Source organism: Rhinichthys klamathensis, unplaced genomic scaffold (genome assembly GCF_029890125.1).
Source record: "Rhinichthys klamathensis goyatoka isolate OS25496 unplaced genomic scaffold, OSU_Roscu_1.1 h1tg000150l_1, whole genome shotgun sequence".
Classification (NCBI taxonomy): Eukaryota; Metazoa; Chordata; class Actinopteri; order Cypriniformes; family Leuciscidae; genus Rhinichthys; species Rhinichthys klamathensis.
The window spans coordinates 1,643,390-1,664,817 of NW_026606685.1; the positions used below are offsets into that span (position 1 = coordinate 1,643,390).

Below are 21,428 nucleotides of genomic sequence, written 5' to 3' on the forward strand. Positions count from 1 at the left end.
ATAATAATTGCGACTTTTTATCTCACAATTGCGAGATGTGAAGTCAGAATTGTGAGAAATAAAGTCGCAATTGTGAGATATAAAGTCGCAATTCTGAGAAATAAAGTCGCAATTGTGAGAAATAAAGTCGCAATTGCGAGATATAAAGTCGCAATTCTGAGAAATAAAGTCGCAATTATGAGAAATAAAGTCGCAATTGCGAGAAAAAAAGACAGAATTGCGACTTTTTATCTCACAATTCTGACTTTTTTCTCACAATTGCGAGTTTATATCTCGCAATTCTGACTTTATAACACATAATTGCGAGTTTATATCTCGAAATTCTGACATCTTTTCTCAGAATTGTGAGATATAAACTCGCAATTGCGAGTTATCAGGCCAATTCTAAGGGGGGAAAAAGACTAACTTTTTTCCCCTCAGAATAGTTTATATCTCACAATTCTGACTTTACAACACGCAATTTCGACTTTATATCATGCATTTCTGACTTTATAACACGCAATTACGACTTTATATCATGCATTTCTGACTTTATAACACGCAATTACGACTTTATATCAATCAATTCTGACTTTATATCTCGCAATTCTGACTTTATAACACGCAATTGCGATTTTATATCACGCAATTCTGAGTTTATATCTCGCAATTCTGAGAAATAAAGTCAGAATTGCGAGATAAAAAGTCGCAATTACCTTTTTTATTTTTCATTCTGTGGCGGAAACAAGCTTCCATACAAAACAGAAACAAGACATAATATGTATAATATAGTAAAATGACCCAGAAAGTTGAAATCTAAATTATATTTATAATTATTTCAGCAAGGATGCACTATATGCATGAAATTAAATTAAAACTCATCGAAGAAACCTGAAAAACGTACAAAAAATATTAAGCAGCACAATCGTTTTCTTCGCATGAAAAATGAATAACACTGCTTACTTACAGTTTTCTGTGTGCTAAATGTCAGTGTGCATGAAATACTACATTTGCCAGATCATGCACTGATCATATATCCCACAATGCACTGCTCTTGACTTCTGAAAGATCATGTGACACTGAAGACTGGATTAATGATGCTAAAATGTCAGCTTTGCATCACAGGAATAAATTACATTTTAAAATATATTGAAACAGAATTAGAACAGTTATTTTAATTTGTAATAATATTTGACAATATTGCTGTTTTTCTGTCTTTACTCAAACAAATGTATCTTTGATGAGCATAAGAGACTACTTTCAAAATCATTTAAAGGGGTGGTATAATGCCCCCTTTTACAAGATGTCAAATAAGTCTCTTATGTCCCCAGAGTGTGTATGTGAAGTTTGAGCTCAAAATACCCCACAGGTCATTTTTATAGCATGTTAAAATTGTCCTTTTTTGAAGGTGAGCAAAAATGTTTTGTGTGTGGGCTCTTTAAATGCAAATGAGCTGCTGCTCAGCACAGAGGGCGGAGCTTCAACAGCTTGTTCTTAGCAGAGCCATATAGAGCCCTTTGTTGCGAGGCGGGGTTTATTTAAATTTTAGGGATAGTGATGTCACTAACCCGGGAGGAATGTCGTGTAGTCCCTATCAGTCGTTTGTAGTCCTTAAAAAGTGATTTCTGTAAAAAATATCTCCCTTTGCTTTGAACTTTGAGCGTCGTGAGTGACTTAGCAGATGTTGTTTATGCTCAGACAGCAACATTACACACTAACTAAAGTTAGAAATTTGAAATCATAATCAACCACCCCTTTAAAAACCTTACCAACCCCCAAACTTTTGAACGGTTGTACATATAATTTAGAGTAGTCTGTGAACTAGAAATGTCACTGGTTTACATTTTATATTTCATTGTGTTCATGTTCTCAGGTTTGCAATCAAAAGTCAGAGATTTCAATACTGACATTTCTCATCAAATTCTTCCAAAGGCAAATTATCCTGGCTATTATTATCTCAACTGTTTCTATTTTTATGTCCCAACCCCCCCCCCCCCTAGCCTCGTGAGACCATCCTGATCTCGCGAGCTTTCAAGGTTTCACTCGCAGATCAGTCTGGATACTTTCCGTTAAAGAAAATTTGGGAGCAGTTCACCAAACGAACGTCCAATCAGCGTTGGCTTTGAGGCGGGTTGAGGTGTGACGCAACGAGAAGCGCGTCAGTTCAGTCTAAAGAACATGTCGGCTTCAGCGGATGAAACTAGCATCAGCGTGGCTATCGAGCAAGTTTTATCGGAATTACAGAGTATTTCTTCACTGAAAGAAGAGCAAAACACTGCTCTGGAGGCTTTTCTCAGAGGAAAAGATACGCTCTGTTAGTACGTCATATGCTTCGTTGATCTGATTGGTTGATTTGGCCCGTCTATCACCAACATAGGCCAATCAGCTAACCAGTATTTTCGCCCCTTACCAAAACTACTTCAACGGAAGGTTTCCAGATGGATATGCGGAGCAAATCCATCTGGCGGAGTCAGGTTACCCCCCCCCCCCCCCCAAGGAATTAAGTCCCCCTGTGGTGAAAATCAAGTTTTTTAATGTTGTTTATATGTCTATGTGGTGTTTTTAATATGCTTTAAGACAAAACCGTTTGCAAATTCATCCGTCAACACCATTGCTGAGTATTTTCTCTTTAAAACTGGAGTGAACCAAAGACAGCCTCAAAAACGCGGTTCGAAATCGCTGACGTCACAAACTACCTTGTAACCAATCACGTCAAAGTGTGGATCTCCGAGCTGCTGCGAGTGAGTGGAGGCGGGGCTAATTTGCACATTCATAGAACCGCGTATTCTAAATGAGGCAAGGGTGTAGAGTTACATTCAAGCTATTTTAAGGATAAAAATTCATAAGAAAAAACTTTTAAAATGAGTTTTAGGGGATAAAATTATTGGGAAACTTTAAATGAAACAGCACTGAGAACATTTACCTGTGCTATGAAAGAGCAGCCTCTGAGCAATGAAATGTCCCTCCGTGTAGGCGTTCGGTGAAATGATCTTTTTTTAATTCATGCATGATTTAATGATGAGCCATTTAGATAAATCCTGGGTAAACACATTCACACGCACGGAAAATTGTGCTGGGTCATTGGCTGTGGGCAGGTGGTGACAACACTTCCTGTCTGCCAACTCAGCTGATGACATCAGAGCAGGAATGTCTAATCCCAACACCTGCTCCCTTTCACCTGACTCTGGTTACACATAAATTCAATTATGCATGCATTCTGTACCTACACAGGCTGCCCACTTCATACCGTCACAGGAAGCGATAGCCTACCAAAACAGTCAATATCCACCCGAGAACAATCTATTTTAAACTGACTTGCATATTAATAACAGCTCTCCTGTTCATGATTAATCAATACATGCACCATTCCTATACCGGATATTTTATCTATTGTCTCTCTATGAATTGAGTTGTGAAGTGAGATTCATTAAGAAACTGTTAGACTAACAGGCTATGTTATTATGCAGCACAGAAGCCGTATTCTGATGGTAGACCGCGATCTCTCATCGGTGTGGGTGAAATGGCTTTGAATGACTAGGACAATTCAAGCACCAAGCAATTAGGCTAATGTTCCAAAACCTCCCCATCTCTCGCTCCACTGCATCTGCAGCGGGGACACGGCTAGACCCGCGGCTACTTAGCGTCTCGACGGGAAGTCTTTATCCGTGTCTCTTAGACAGAGGCCTTGAGAATTTCAGGCTGTGGGATGCTATAAGACAGTAGCCTACAGGCAGCTTTAGCTTGACCATGCTGATTTTAGAATATGTGTCTGAGGAGACTTTGCGTCTGATATATAAAGGAAGCTGGTTGTACGTGCAGGGAGGGTGCTAGTGCACACACACACCTGCAAACCGTGTGTTTCAACACACAAACATACAATCCGGTTTAACGAATCTGATGAAAACGAGTGTGATGAAATAGTGCTGTGCCTCGGGTATTTAAGCTGGCAATTATAGGGATTCACAATCTTTCAGTGTCGGTTAATGGCTAATATTATAGCGCTGATTTGTTTTGGATACTTAGTTGTACTAACTTTTCCCTATTTTTATATTTGGTTATAAAAATAACACCGATATAAGAGGAAATGAGCACAATGCTGACATCTTTAAAAGTGTTTTGTAAATATGTTTTATAAAAATATGATAGTATTTATTAATATTTTGAATTGGCTTTTAGTTTTATAGTTTTTATTTAAATTTTACTTTACATTTTAGTCATTTTATTATGTGCTTTTGTCATTTTTTTAATGTTTATTTTTTTTCCAAATATCATTAATTCATTTTTATTTCAGTTTTAGTTTTAGTAATTATGTACTTCTGCTTAAATTTATTATTTTTCCAGTTAGTTTTCAAGGCAGAATTTCAAATTTTCATTTAAGTTTTTAAAGTTTATTCCTTATATCTATATTTTATTTCACTTCAGCTTTATTTCAATTACCGAAAACAATAGTTTGTGTTGGTTAACAGTAAGAACACTGCGTGGGAACACTGTTAAATGTGATCTTTATCAAAAATCTCAAAATTATTATGTCTCTTTTTAAAACTGCATTAGAATATTTTGATGCCTAAATTCACTTGTGACATTTTATTATTAATTTGTATTTATTTTTATAGTATAGAATTTTAAGCCATTACATGATAAATAATTCTCAGCTTATTGGTATCAGTCAGAATTTTTAAATCGGTGCATCCAGTCATTGTGGATTATTTTCTATGTAAATTAGGCTTATAATAGATGCCTTACAACCACAACTCCAAGCTATTTGCCTGTACTAGTTAACGCAGTGTCATTATTTGCATAATTCAGGCAGTAGAATCAGATGCTAAAACAATGTGAAAATACTGTAAATGGTTCAGACACAATTAATTCTTATTCAATTCCCACACATAAGCTGTGTCCCAATTCAGAGGCTGCAGACTTCAAAGGCCACACCTTCAATGCCCCGGGAAACGAAGGATGCATTAGTAGACCGCATTCGAGGAATTGGGACAGCCTTTGCCACGCCGCTGTGACGCATTCTACCTTCGCTATAGTGTTTTCTAAGCTGGAGAGTCTGAGCCAGCGCTGGATATTCAGAATATGAGTAACTGTGACCTGTGGTCAGTCAGTCGGTGGCAGTGTGAGTGCCATGACCTTCTCTTCTAGAGATACAATGAGTCAGGCATCAGGGCAAAAGCAAACACACTGATATGGGCTTCCTTACGGAGATATTGTCCATGTATTTATTCGCACACACATAGTGTGCATGAGTACACAAACACCTATGAGTCATCATTGTAGACTTACCGTAATAACTTGGGATAAGTTAAGAACTGGTTTTAGCACATACTGTATTTATATAGGCTACTGAATGGCTCAATTTTATTTAAAACTTAAAATTAAGTCCTCTATTATATATATTTTTAAATGGGACCTATGATTCCCTTTTTAAAGTCTTGATTGTTTTTTGGGGTCTACTAGAATAGGTTTGCATGCTCGAAAAACACATTTTACATTATTGCAGCACCTTTCTTTCCAGTCTGTCAGTAACACTTAGTTTAGTTCCTGTCTCTGAAGCCACTCTTTCTGAAGTATGCTCTGATTGGTCGCTGGACCAGTGCGTTGTGATTGGTCAATCACTTCAAGCGTGTTTCGTGAATGGCACGCCATTACACCGCACGTTTCAACACACTACTAACGCAGGCCTCTACCTTTAAAAAAAATTTTTTTTTGCTTGTACCTTGGGCGGGAATTATTTAAATGAGGAATACTGTGACATGTTCGTTCCCTGCAGAAAACTCAAGACTAAAATCGAGGCGGAGTTCAGTACCCGTGTTAACTAATATAGACAATAACTCCCTTTGGAGTGAAATTGTGCTTTGTAACTAGACCTTTTTCATGCCCAACATTACCGCCTTCCATTTTCTCTCTCAGACATTCACAAACAGACATCCAAACTTTGAAAAAAAGAGGGACCAAACCTTCAGAAACTCTGGAAACTCTCCATTTTAATCAGAGTCTCCACACACACACACACACATATATATTCAGCAAGCAGAATCAGGGGATCAGCCTGTTTGGTTTAACGGATTGTCACAGCCCGATGACGACAGCACCTGTGAATAAGCATCGTCTCACACACTGCAGGCCAGTGGCGCTGCGCTAAGACAGCGGGTAGAGACGCAAATGAAGGCGAAAACAAAAATGTCACTTCTTGTTCCACATTGATTACAGCACATCTGTCAGAGCATGATAAGGCCTGTTTGAGTTTGCAGTACATTGATTTACGCTGAGCTCACCAAGAAGGGGAACTTTTTTTGGTTGGTCGTGTGGGGAACGGGGAGTGTGGGTCTGTGAGTAGTCTTGAGGTGGCGAGAAGGCACAGAGAAGTCGAGCTGTTTTGGGCATGTGGCTTAAAGCAGGAATATCGTTTGGTACTGCCAGAGTAGATAAACTCATATCATCCTGAGGGGATTTCATAAAGCTTGCTTACATCTCACAGAGGTAATGCTAAAATGTTTCAGCCGTCTGTGTGAATGACAGCTGGTGTCCTCTTATTGTCAATGGCATGACAATAATCATTTCTTTTCCTTTTTCCCGTCTCCTGTCCCCCTTCCCCCTTTTTTATTTTCTCATCCATTTCTTCCTTTTCATTACCTTTCACTTTCCATTTCCATTTTCTTTCTTTCCTTCCCTTCTTGTCCTTACTTTTCCGGTCCTTTATATCACCTTCTATTTATTATTTTTTATATATATTCATTATTATTTTTCCTTCCTTCTCCATTTTTGGTCCCCTTTTCTTTCCATTTTTTTTACATCCCTCCTGTTCTGTCTTTTTCATTTTCGGTTTCCTATCCTTTTCTTTTTTTTCCTTTTCATTAATTTATCCTTTCCCTTTCTTTCTATCCTCCCTTATTTTCATCCTGTACTTTCCTTCCTTGTTTTGGCCTTTTCCTTTTCCTGTCCTTTATATTTACCTTGCAATCTTTTTTTTAGTTTAATTTCCTTTTCATTTGCTGTCATGTCGTGTTTCTTCTTTCTTTTCCTTTCCATTACTTTTCTTTTCTTTTCCTTTCCTTTCTTCCTTACTACTTGTCCTGTCTCCTTCTTTACCTTTTCTTTTCCTGTTCTTTTCATATCCCCTCCTTTTTCCTATTTTTGCCCTTTTCATTTTGTTTAATTTCATCTTCCAGCCTTTTTCCTTCTCCCCTTCCTGTTCTGTCCTTTTTCTTTTCTTTCCATTTCCTAATTTCCTTCCTTCCTTCCTTTCTTCCTTTCTTCGTTTCTTCCTTCCTTCCTTTCTTCCTTTCTTCCTTTCTTCCTTCCTTCCTTCCTTCCTTCCTTCCTTCCTTCCTTCCTTCCTTCCTTCCTTCCTTCCTTCCTTCCTTCCTTCCTTCCTTCCTTCCTTCCTTCCCCACCTCCTGTTCTGTTCTTTTCCTGTCCCTAAAATGTTGTACTTGTAGGTCATGTAGGCATGACGTATTTTTGTAGGCCAAACCTGGGTTAGCATTTTAGCACTTCCGGTTCCATCATCCTGAGGTCAGTAATACTCTCTTGTGATAAAAAAAGAAGCTTTTACTTGTCTTGTAAAGGGTGATTGCTAATACAGTAAGTGGCTAAATGGGACTACAGAGATTGTTGGGGACATTAGATGTCATCATGTCGAGCAAGTAAACTCATCTAACTACTCTGCTTTCACAGCCTCTTCGCGTTCTTGCAAACTATGAATGCTTTTAAAACAAAGACTGAAAGAGTTGTCAGAAGCTTAGCACTTTTCCTTTTGAAAAAAAAAAAGGTTTTTCTTTTCCATTACCTTTCATTTTCCATTTACTTTGCTCTTCGTTCCTCCTTTTCATTACCTTTTACTTTCCTTTCATTCCTTTCCTTTGTGTTAAACACTAGGCTAGTTCTGATTTTTACTCTCTACTACGTTTCGGGCAAGAGCACAGAAGGCTAATTCACGTTCGGGTTTATTATCAGCGTGGGAACAGAAATGCTTTGTTAAGATTAGGTTTATCTCCACTTTCTCTCTTCCCACCCCCCCCCATTTCTTCTTGCAGAAGCGGTCATCACATTAAATGTGTGCTGGGCTCTGGCAGGGTTATATTAGATGTCAGAAACAATCCGCCCAGCCTGTCTGTATCTCTCCTGCGTCTCAGGTGCTTGAGACTGCCCTTCACTCTCTCTCCAGCAGAAAAAAAAAATCGAAAGGTGCTTTGATCCACCAAATTGCAAAGGTACCTGCTCAGGAGAATAGACTGCGGCGCGCTCATGCGATGGGGATGATAATACAGATATCCTAATTTGCATGAAGGGAAGATGAGAAAAGGCAATATGATTTGAGGTCATAATGGCCTTTTATTATTCTGTCCCTTTGAAAATTATTTTGTATGTTTGTTGAAGTAACAAACTTTCTGATTTTGGCCTCAATTTTGCCAAACAGTAATTGCAATCGACAACGTTAATACAATTTGTTTCTTGTAACAACATTTTAATATTAGCAATAATAAAATATGTATGTTTCCTATCATATATTACATCTTAATCGTGCATGTTCAGGTTTCCTTATAAAATATTAATGTGCAATAACAATCTAATTATTTAGCATTACATTCATGTCATGATCATACAATCAAAATGACCTTGAGCTTGCTGTAAATACATTTCCTTTATCGCCAAACAAAACACTGCCAACATCAGTGCTGTGAATTATCACCTATAGCCAATGCTGGCAGTCATAACCAAAGCCCTAAGATATATATATCACACAAACTGACATAAAAGGCCGTTGATGTCACATTCTGGCTAGACTTTCAATATCTTACTGGGACAAATTGTAGAATCTGACAAGCAACAATCACAAAACAGGTGTGCACCTGACATCCAACAAACAACCCACCTGTTTAACCTTTGCATTCAATCCCACAACAGCCTGTATGTGTGAAGCACTACATAACAAGCCTGCTGATCTGACAAAGGAATATCCTTGCCTCGCTCTCCTGCTGTGGAATGCTATGTAAATGCCAGGAAATAATGGCTGGGTTTATTCCTAAACTGGTCTGAAAAACAACATCAGGGGCCTCATTTATAAACGTTGCGTACGCACAAAAGAAGGCGTACGCCGCTCTCTACGCAATAATTGGTATTTATAAAAAGCAAACTTGACGGTAAAATGTGCGGTCCTTCACGCAAGCTCTGGCCCAGGCGTACGCACAAAAACGGGTGAAATGAGAAATGGCGACACCGTCGGCAGATGGAAGAAACACATGAAAGTGTGTGAAACTGTAGACCGTTGTGTAAAATAAATGGCAATACTGCCTCTCATAAATAACACGAAGACGTCACAAAGCAAGTATTACATTTTAACAGCCTACACGAACACCCGTTTGATCGATCTGCAACAGAAATGCAAATTAACACATATTTGCAAAAAGAAAAGTGAAATATGTTCTGCAATAATATTGGCATGTTATACAATTCATCCTCATAAATAAGATGGTAAACAGAACGAAATAATGTACAAAACTGATATTCTCGCCAATGTGTCCGTCTGGCGGAGCAGATATAGCCTAGCTAGATATAGCTAGATAGTCAGTCAGATAGATAGATAATTAGGGAGAGATAGATAGATAAATAGATAGATGTATTATTTGTCCACTGGGGAAAGTTGTTTTCATAGTAAAAAATGTCTTTATCAGCTACGGAATCATGGTATTCATGCGGGTATTTCATGCATATGCCTTTAGTTTGTTTTATTTTTGATAAAACAACGTATGACGTATGTCTCAACCATTCAGAAAGCTGCAAGAAATTACATTTGCGCTGAACTATTTCCCATTTCCAAGTAGATTATAACCGACATCTGTAGCTTGTCATTTCTTTATTATTTCGGCCACAGTCTTTCGGTTGTGAGGCTAGCATACGGCGTCTGCAACCTTTTGCCACTCGAGTGCCTTTTTGGCATTAGTAGGCTAATGCCCACACTGTGCCCTCCAAACAACATTTTTCTCCTCTTTTCCACCTCGCCAACGATAACTTCTACTTCACATTGAATGAAGTTACGTTTTTTTGATTTCCTCTCTATGTTTGCCACGATTTCGCAATCGATGAATATTAACTTGTGGGCGTTTCACAGACTATTTATGGGCAACTATGGGCGTGACATGAAGCCGCAAAAGCTGCGCTACATTTAGAATTGATTGTGATTTATTAAGGGGAAAATGCGTAGGATGTGCGTGCGCACGTTTTTATAAATACGAATATTTCTGTGCGTACGCACGTCCTATGTTTCATCCGTACGCCACTTCTGACGCAAATCCTACGCAAAGTTTTATAAATGAGGCCCCAGGTGAATAAGGTGAACATTGACCTCACATGAAAGAAACTTCTCCTCGAAATGCTCTCCTGCTGATCGTCTTTGATCTTGCACTTTGAAAGAACTCTTCCACTCATACGCAGCTCCCTGCTCAGCACACAACCACGTGTCGCGGTTCCTCTCCGGGTCTGATCTCATCCATGTGCTGGTTTGATCTGCTGATCATAGGAGATCTGCTACTGCAAAGCCACAGATGAGTGGATTGATGAGAGATATGGCTGTGGGAGCGTGGTTATCTTCCATTAGTCGGCGTTCTTATGCTGGTCTTTGCAAATGGAACAACGGATCGAATCGAAATGAGTCAGACAGGAGCTGAGCCAGAAAATTCTTCATCAGATCTGTTATAAAACCACTGACTACAGCATATGCCCCGATTCATTTTTTTTTAAATAATTACTTTGTTATTGTTATTTTTAATGTATTCATTAATGTATTTTCATTTCATTTTGGCCAAACTGTAAGGCAGCATTGCATACCTTTCTGGAAATGGTAATCCCAGAATGCATTGCTAGAATTCATATAGAATCCATTTGTTGGTCACAGAGCTTATCTGCAATAATCCAGAAGCTAATGGAAAAATCCTATAGGGTTTTTGTCGAGGGAACAAGGGTGATGCGAACTTCTGGGTTGGCCTACTAAAATACGTCATCCCTGCACCACTCTAGCGGATTCTAACTATCTTAAATGCCTCTGATTGGCCATTGCGTTCACGCTCTCAACAAACATGTCTGTGATTGGCTACAATACTCAATGCTGCAAAAAGAAATTTTAAATAGAAACCTTTGTCACTCTTCACAGACGCAGGAGCGTTTGAATGCAGCCGGCTATCAGCGGGTACCGGCAGAGCCGATCAGCCCTATACACACACTACACAAGTTACTCAAGACCCCGCCTCCCCCTCGTGTCAAAGCGCGTCAATCAAAGTTTACAACATTGGGCGTGATGGCACTCCTCATTATAGGCACACATACTTTTAAAACAAGACAATAATGATCTAGTCTCCAAGTCAGTTTAGTTACAACTCTGCAATAAAGCAAGATGGAAAGCAATGTATTGACATTGACTATTAATTTATAGGCTATATTGCATTTAAAATGTTAATTTGGCTGGACATACTGGTCAATATGGATGCGCATCCCTCAGTAAATAATAACCATCAAGTATCAAGTATTGCTTTTATCATTTAAAACACAGTGACATGCTATGGCAAGCCGGTTTTAGCTTTTATTCATTCACAGGATGCATTTTTTAAATCAATAATTAAATTTGTACTATTTAAAATGTGAATTCTTGATATTAAGAATGTACTTTTTCTAGTAACAATGTCTATTTCTGATATCGGGAATTACATTTTCATTAGTACTAGTTAAAGGAGGGTGGATTGTATTGGGAGCACTGGGGTGTCAGGTGTGACTGTGTGGCAATGGCAAATGGTTTACATGGCTCAGGGGTCAGGTAGGAGGGCCCCTTAACAGAATTTTGCTTTGGGCCCCAGGGAGGTCAGGATCGGCTCTGGGTACCGGATTGACCCGGTGCTTGGTATACTACCGGAACTGCCAATACTACAGAAAGCCTGTTTAAGTTTTTAAAATTTAAGTATCGACTACTTTTGACAACCCTAATAGACGGTGTACTGCAAGGCAGATCACTAGGTTTGGAAAAGTTTAACATCCTAGTTATCCAGGTTGATTTATGTTTTTTAGTACTGTCTTAGTGTAGGGATAAGTCATGGTAATAGCATGTAGATTTTTTCATATATTTTAAAAATGTATTATACATTTTTAATGTTTTTAGCAATGGTACTTTAATTAGTGTGCTGTGCTTTCGCTGTTAAACAATTCAAATATTGGTTAAGCTAGTTAAACAGCCTGGTTGGGACACTAGCACACCAGTCCCCTAAATAAGTCCTGTATGCTGGTGACCAGCGATGCTGTTGTTCTCGGCAGTATAGGCCAGTGACATTGGCTTTGTCATTTGACCTCTGCTGTTTATATATAGTGACCACTGAGAAGCCAGTTCGATATGAATGTATTTTGCAGATCTCTGGGCAGGGGAGCTGTATCTAATATCCATTTGCAATGGAGCCAGATTTTAATTGGCATTATGGCGGGATGAAACCACAGCGGTGACATTGCTATTCTAAGTGAAGTGTGTAACACTGCTCTTTGTGTCAAACGCTACACGGCCACGGCAAGGTCAAAAAATCATATTTAAATTGAAGATAAGAGTCGGTGCTGGGACAGACAGAGATGTAAATTCATAGAAGCCCTTTGTCTGTTTCAGACCGCTGTGTCATTGTCGCAGTGAAGGTGACACCAGCTCCGTGTGCAACTCAGATAAGCCCGTGCACAGCAGCCATGACAGGGAAATTGATGGTATGCATGGCCCATGGATGTGTGCAGCACCCTGTTTTCCAGAGTAAAGAAATCTCATTAGCTTGGAAATCCCACACTTTGTTCCACTAAAAGGTTTCAGCTAAATGGCTTTGTCAGTCAATAAGATGTAACGGCTGGCTGTAATGAGAAAATGCAACTTTATAAATGCAAGAAAACTCCTATATGATATTTTAAACAGCGGCCACGAATGTGAAATTGAGCCTGTGATCGTCTCTGGATAGTAGTTGGATCCTATGTTGGAATGTATATTGACGTCATTTAGCACACAGTTTATTTCCTAAGGCAGCTTATAGTAGGCTACACATAAAAAAAGAAATTTAAACTTTTGATCCAAATGCATGAAATTCTTTTTTGAAGACAAACAGACATTGTGCCTGCATATAAATGAGCCCATGGTGACTTAATTGAGTTTCAGTTGTGTCTTTTTTAATTATCAACTTTGTCTCAGGTGTTGAATTATTTAGGAGAAATAGAAATAGACAGAAATGAGGAATTTTTTGCTGTGATGCAAAGCTGAATTTTCAGTATCATTACTCCAGTCTTCAGTGTCACATGATCCTTCAGAAATCATTCTAATATGCTGATTTGCTGCTCAATAAACCTTTCTTGGTAACACTTTATTTTAAGGTGCTTGTAATAAGCAGTAATTAACAGTTAATAAGACACTTATAAGACCTTATAAGATGCATATAAGCATTAACTAATGATAATAAATAAATTAAATTAAATAATACATTTCTCAAGTATCAATACATTGCACAACAGCCGAACAAACATAAATGGTAACGCAAACTCCCAGTCACTTAAAAATGTACCTTCCCAAGAGGGAGTAGTTTCCCTGATCTCTTCAGGGCCTGGACCTTTATTTAACCCTTATATGAAGTAGTTAATGCTTATACACATCTTATATGCATCTTATAAGGTCTTATAACTGTCTTATTAACTGTTAATTACTGCTTATTACAAGCACCTTAAAATAAAGTGTTACCCATTTCTTATTATTAGCAATGTGGAAACAGTTGCTTCTTAAGATTTCAGCATTCTGAAAAAGCAAAATGCTAAAATGTTGTCACTTTTGATCAATTAAATGCATCTTTGCTGAATTAAAGTATTGCTTTCATTCCACACACACACACAAAAAACGTTACAGACTCCAAACTTTTGAACGTGGATAGTATACAGCTCAGATCTTGGTATTGGAAGAATTTGAGGAGAAATGTTTGGGTTAAACTTCCATACTGTAAGTGAAGTTACTGGGATCTTTTCTCATGAAACATCTGATAAACCTACTCAGTAACCTCAAAAGGTATAGATAAGTTTACAAAAATTATTATTATTATTATTATTTTTTGAGGGAACTGCCTAGAAACAAGCTGTTACACCCCTACAATCTTTCTCTGACAGTGTTGCCTATTCAACATAATTATTTTTCATTAAGTCTGTGCCAACTCCCTGGAGCACAATCCCATTCTCTCCATTCCCATATCGTCTTTCCATCATCCACTGTAATGGTATTAAATGGTGAAGCTGATGGCTCATGTTGGCATGACGTTGTGACGTTAACCTGGCTCGTTGAGGTCCCAGATGAGAAACCCCTCCTCCCATGGGACAAAGCAGCTCTGGCTCCTCTTGCACATGCTTTGGCCCAGAGATAGTGTTTTTGTCTTTCACATGGGATAAATCCTCTTTGAAAGCATGAGGATATAATGATTCACTACCGGTACAACAAGCACTCAAAGACAGAAGGCTAGAATGAGGGATAATCTGACAATCCCTCCTCTCATGGTATCTCAGGGAGGAAGCTGCATGCTGTTTAGAGGAACTGGAATCAATACGCTGTGGCACCTCGGAGTTGATGACTTAAGTATCACAGTACATAAGACTGTACAACTGAGGTCAGAGAACAGCAGAACAGTTTCAAGCAGCGATCGCACTCGTCCAAAAACCTGTGCAAGTGAGAATTACACACCGCGGTAGATGTCTGTGCCGGTACCGCTACACTGCCCTACAAAGCAAAAAGGCAGTAACTGCATTTTTGGTCAAAAATGAGTTATTATCATTTTCATGACATTCAAGGCATCCTTTGTTATGTGACAAAACATCTTATCTCAAATGTGTGTCGTTTTGGAGAAAAATGGTAGTCGTTTGTACAGTAACTGCAAAAAGCCCTAGTGAAACAAAGCAAGAGTACAGTAACATCCATTACTGTATTCTTGCTATGTTTTACCTAACAAAAAATAACTGTGTTGCTGCGCAGTGTAGTTACTGTTGCCATGGTGAACACACAGCTGATTTCGCGGCATCCTCACGGGACGGTTTTAACATTTGCGATTTCACGCTTCTAACTTCACACAAATTTTGTTTGAGATGCAGTGTTTCCCCTAATTGTTCCCCTACCAAACTAACACACACACACATACGCCCGTGCGCGCGCTGAAGCACGTGTGTGACGCTCGAGCTGTTTTTTTTTGCCTATATGAGGACACGGTCTTCACGGCAACCCGTCAAAATAAAAGTTCGGTTTAACTTGACAAGAAATATATTACTGCAGTACCGTAGAATTTAGAAACGTCTCAATGTAATAATAATACTAACACTACAAATAAATTAAGATTAAAACTTAATTTTTAAAGGAATAATCACAATTTTTCTTCAATGTTTTAATTTTAACAGTAAAGCTCATTGTGCAGCATGTTGTTTGACCAAAAATGTTTGTTTTTAAAATATTGTATAAGTTTAATAATAGTTTATAATAAAAGTTTCATGATTTCAATTAATTAGACATGATTTTTGATTACTAAAAATTTACACCACATATCCGTAACACGCCCGCTCCGCAACACTAGTTTCGCAACACAACATTTTTGAAAATGTTGTCCAAATGGTTCCAATTATTTCAAACACAGTATATCAGACTCAGAGCCCAAGTTGTGGCAAAATAGTTTTTGGAGAATCTGTAGTTTCCCTTTTCCCTTGGTATGGTGCCACGTTTTTGGTAAGTAATACAAAGCAAGAATACAGTAACTGCAAAATAGGGGTAAAATATCAAATTTAATATGAGGATTGATATGTACAAAGAATAAGTTAATATAAAGTAACAAAACAGCCACATGTCCAATAATCTACCTACAACTACTTAGGCTGGATGACAGGATAACTTTAAAGTCATTTTTCTCTGTTCTGCACTCTGCGTAGTTACTGCCTTTTTGCTTTGTAGGGCAGTACAGGTATATGCTGTTTACACGCGAGACTGGTGAAGAAACATGGTGTTATGAGAAAACCAAGAGCTTTGTAATGTAGCTGCTTGCTGCTGTAATGTAGAATCAGCTGTTTAAAAAAAACAAGTTTTATAATATACATTTCAATTGCTATTATTCCAGACTTTATTTGTGAGAATAATAGTAATAATTAAATGAATTGTTTTTAAATAGTTAACATAAGTGGCATTATTATTAAGTTGAAAAATGTATTAATCATAATCATAATATTTTAGAATAATCAAAAGTATGAATTACTGAATTAAGAATGATTTTAATATTTAATAATAATTGCGAAAATTAATTATTCTTAAAACATCATCTTAATAATACTTAATCATAACCATAATATTTTTGAAAAATGAAGGATATGTATTAATATTATTTTTACTATTATTATTATTATTATTAAGAATAATTCATTAATTACCTTTCTTTTTTAAATAATCAATATGTTTTAATAATACCTCATATGAATCAGTGATTAATAATAATCAATTTTGGATTATTCAAAGATTATTATTATTAAGAAGAATAAGAAGAATGACTTATTTAAATAATCATAATAAATCATAGTCATATATCATAATAACTAATTAATTAGTAATTAATAATAACCAATTTGGGATTATTTAAATAATATTATTAAACATATAATAATAATACTAAATAGTATCATCATTATCATCATTTTGTAATATACAGTTGCAGTGATACAAAAAGGCTAATTTTTGTATCATATATAATTCTAGACCTGTAGATTCCAGCCCTGAACCTGTACATGTCGTCTGACACATGCCGCCTTCTACCTATGTAGCAGAGATAGAATTTCTTTGACGTCAGATCAATATTGAAGTCATTCTTGAATGATTGATGAGCTCATAATGTGATACATGATGATGACAAAGATTGCTACGCTATCATGGTGTTGTAAGATCACATGCCCGTCCAATGAAGGCACGGTGGTGTAAATATCAAAATAACGCGCGAGTACCTGCAAACAAAGCAGCCAGGTGAATGAAACGGATGAGGTTGCGCTTACCTTCTCTTGGTACTGTCGTCGGGACGAGTCCAGAGACTGGATGAGGGCTGTGGCGTGGCCCACAAACATGGCGTAACAGGTGGCGCCCACAATCATACTGAGCATGGTGATCCAAAGGTCTGACATGCTGACAGGCGCCCTGGCCCCGTACCCGATACACAACATGTGACTCATGGCCTTAAATAGGGCGTAAGAGTACTGCTTTCCCCAGGAGTCGTTCTAAGAGAGCGAAAGAGACAGACATGAGAAGATGACACAAAAAAGAAAGACAGTCAGTGATAGAAAAGCAGGTGGAGTGAATTTAACACATGCGGGCTTGCAGGCAAAAAAAACAACAACAACCTCAGTGCTAGTATCAGTGAATCTCCATAGTGTCCTGCCAACGTAACCTTCATGCATGGCAAACTATCTCTCTCCATGCATCTCTCCTTCCTCTTTCTCTCTCTTTGTATTCACTGCCATTTGTTATATGTTGTAATCCATCCATCCATATTTAGCCTAGTAGCCTAAAATAAATAATAATTTTGTTTTTGGTCTCTGTTTTATCACCCTTTGACAAAATACCCCTGCTATACACCATCTTTTTTCTTTTTCTTTTTGGTCTCCATGTCATTTCCAATGGGGTGTGAAAACAAGTGATGGCTTTGGTGTCTGCTAATCAACTTGGATTACTTCCATTAGCTGCCGTCAGTTGATGCACGGCTCTGTGGATCCCTGATGCCGGAAGAGAGAAAAGAGGAAGGACACTTTCAGTCCTCTCACAGGCTATTAGCGCAGCTGATTTTAATGGAGAACTGTGCGAATAGAAAGAGACAAACTGTACTGCATGTACTGCAGAGTGCCTGACCCTGCTCACAATCAATACAGCAGCTCATGAAAACAAGATGCTAAAGGGAAAAACTTTCCAAGCAAGTTTTTTTTGTTGTCACCTTCTTTTATATATTATAATATAATATAATATAATAACTGTAAACTAGCATTTTATGAAAGCTGAGAATGTATGTTAAAATATATATAATGTCTCTAAAAAATATATACAAGGATTTTACACAAAGAAATGTTTTATAAGTAAATTAGAAATGGAGGATTATATTTATATACACTACCGTTCAAAAGTTTGGGGTCAGTGAGAATTTTATTTGTATTTTTTGGAGGAAAGAAATCAATACTTTTATTTATCAAGGACAGTAAAGACATTTATAATGTTACAAAAGATTCTATTTCAAACAAATGCTGTTCTTTTGAACTTCCTATTCATCAAAGAATCCTAAAAAAATAAAAAAATAAACTGGCCACAGAAAGAGCCATTGTTACTCATAGTATTAGACCATAGGGTCTGATTTAACCCACGTTTCCGTCGTATAAAGGCTCTTCCATCTCACCTTTACAGGCGACAGTCGAATGCCATCTTGCTGACTGACATATTATTCATTGAAAAAAAAATATTAAAATTTTTTTTATATAATATATATATATATATACTACCGTTCAAAAGTTTGGAGTCAGTAAGAATTTTATTTTTATTTTTTGGAGGAAAGAAATCAATACTTTTATTTATCAAGGAATAATTAATTTGAATGAAAGTGACAGTAAAGACATTTATAATGTTACAAAAGTCTTTTGAACTTCCTATTCATCAAAGAATCCTAAAAACAAAACAAAAAAACTGTACAACTGACAGACCAACAACTGTTTCAACATTGATAATAATAATAAATGTTTCTTGAGCATCAAATCCTCATATTATACTGATTTGTGAAGGATCATTTGACACTGAAGACACTGACACTGGTGATGCTGAAAATTCAGCTTTGATCACAGGAATAAATTACACTTTACTATATATTCACACAGAAAACAGCTGATTTACACTGGAATAATATTTAATACTGTAACTGATTTTTGTTGTATTTTTAATCAAATAAGCGCAGCCATGGTTAGCAGAAGAGAATTCTTTTAAAAGTATTTAAAATCGTACCGACCCCAAACTTTTGAACGGTAGTGTATATATATATATATATATATATATATATATATATATATATATATGTATAATCATCTATTTCTTATTTAATAAAAAAAAAAAAGATTTTGTGTAAAATCCTTGTTGAATCAGCATTGGATATTGTTGGGAGGGAGGTCATACCAAATTTAACATTGCTCTGTTTACGTCTGATAAATTTGCTTCTCTGACTTATTTTATGTCCAGAAGCTATTTTCAGTTTGCTCTGTCACTGGTCGCTGTCAGCATTACTCGCAGACATTAGTTGGTGTGTTTGCTGAGAACACTGACTAAAACAATACACATATTATTTCCCGATGGCCTCAGCTCCTTGTGCTTATGTGAAAACTCAGAGGGATGTGACAGTTCTGTGTTCATGGATGGAGTCTGGAATGGAATTGCTGACTGCTCAAATCTCTTCCTGCTCTTTTTGAAGAGGAAAAAAGTGCTGAGGAAGCCGACAAAAGCTCGTTGAACCGCTCTTAAACCTGCGCACCGCTGCCTGCCAACCCACAGGGCTCTCAAACGCAAGCAGGGACGTATCACGCACGCGAGTTCTGCTGAGAGTGTTTGCCTGCATGTGTCAGGAGAACTCGAATAAAATACTCCTGATGTGCCTTCTCTGTCTATGGCTGTATAAGCTCCAGTATACTGAGTCACCTATTAATGCCATGATGATTGCTTATTTCTTTTGAAGACTGATGGAAAAATGATGGCATAATTTCTCACGATAAGATTATGGGGAGGGGGTGGGATCATATTAGATATTCCCTATAGCATTTTGCGCTGCATGAATCACATCAGGAACTGTTGTCAATTTACATCATAATACATTTGCTGAAAAAAAAGTCAGTGGTTGCCAGGGCTTGTTTGTTACTAGCGTGTTTTCTGGTGTGTTGTCTATGGGGTTGCTATAGTGGTCTGGGTGGTTGCTACAGCATTGCTAGGGTTTTCTGGGTGGTTGCTAGGGCATTGCTAGGTCGGGTTGCAAGCATGTCGTTGCTATGATGTTCCAAATGGTTGCTAGGGTGTTCTGAGTTGTTGCTAGGGCGTTGCTTATATGTCGTTAGGTTGTTGCTAGGGGTCTCTGGGTAGTTTTGCTAGGGTGTTGCTATGATGTTCTGAGTGGTTGCTAGGTGTTTGATAGGGTGTTCTGGGTGGTGGTTACTACAGCATTGCTAGGGTGTTGCTATGTGCTTGCTAGGGTGTTCTGAGTTGTTGCTAGGGCATTGCTAATGTGTTACTAGGTGGTTGATTGAGGTTTCTGGGTATTTTTGCTATGGTGTTGCTATGTGGTTCCTATGATGTTCTAGGTGGTTGATAGGCCAATGCTAGGTGGTTGATAGGGGTTTCTGGGTAGTTTTGCTAAGGTGTTGCTCTGTGGTTGCTAGGATGTTCTGAGTGTTTGCTATGTGGTTGATAGGATGTTCTGGGTGGTGGTTGCTACAGCATTGCTAGGGTGTTGCTATGCGGTTCCTAGGATGTTCTGAGTTGTTGATATGGCAATGCTAGGTGGTTGATAGGGGTTTCTGCGTGGTTGCTTATTAGCACAAGTCAAAAACGAGTTTTATTATTTTCCAATCCTTAGATATGGCATAGGTCCTATGGGATATTTATTTAGGTTTTATTGTCTGCCAGAGTCCTTACAAAAATGAGTGATTAAAAAATGTGTGATTAAAAAAAAATGTAAGCATATTAGGCTGTAAAAGGCTTTCAATTCTAAAATATATTTCAATTAATGTTACCAGATTTTTGTAAATAGTAAGTCATGTTTTCTAACACCTGAAAATAATTAAACGATTACACAAATCTGGTTTGTAAATGTATGTTTTCTCTATTTTTGTTCTTGTGATTATGTGTGTAAAACCCAAAGGAGCTTCCCGGTGTAGTTTCTGATGACCAGGCGCTCAAGAGAAGGGATCCGTCCCAATCAGACTCACTCCATAAACGCCTACAACCTCTCAACCTCCACACTCAGACACTGTTTTAACTAACACTCTATACCGGCGTATTTGATAGCTGCGGATCCTTAAGTGGTCTGCTGATGATTAGAAGAGCCCACTTCGGAAATGTGTTGATTGGCTGATAATCTTTGTGGATGTTGTAGTGTGTGTGTTACAGAAGGTGTCACAGACAGCACAACGTAAAGTAGCCTAAACACTACGCATCGGGTGTTTGTGTGCGTCTTGCTCAGATCATATTGCTCAGCTAATCCTCATAATAGTCACACGAGACACTCATGTGTGCACACGTGAATAAATCAACATACACCACTAAACCGTGTGTACATGCACATGGTTTTGCACACACACACACACACACACACACACACACACACACACACACACCCACACACACACGCACACACTGTTGGGAAGCTATTTAAAATAATTTCATA

At 37.8% G+C, this 21,428-nt stretch overlaps 1 protein-coding gene across 1 annotated transcript in view; it reads right to left on the reverse strand.

Moving 5' to 3' along the window:
- LOC130090766 (potassium/sodium hyperpolarization-activated cyclic nucleotide-gated channel 1) overlaps positions 1–21,428 on the reverse strand; it is a 104,004-nt gene that overhangs the window by 17,872 nt on the left and 64,704 nt on the right. The window contains exon 4 of the mRNA XM_056258302.1: positions 17,029–17,247. Within this exon, the coding sequence (XP_056114277.1) occupies positions 17,029–17,247 (219 nt within the window). The remainder of the gene's footprint in view (positions 1–17,028; positions 17,248–21,428) is intronic.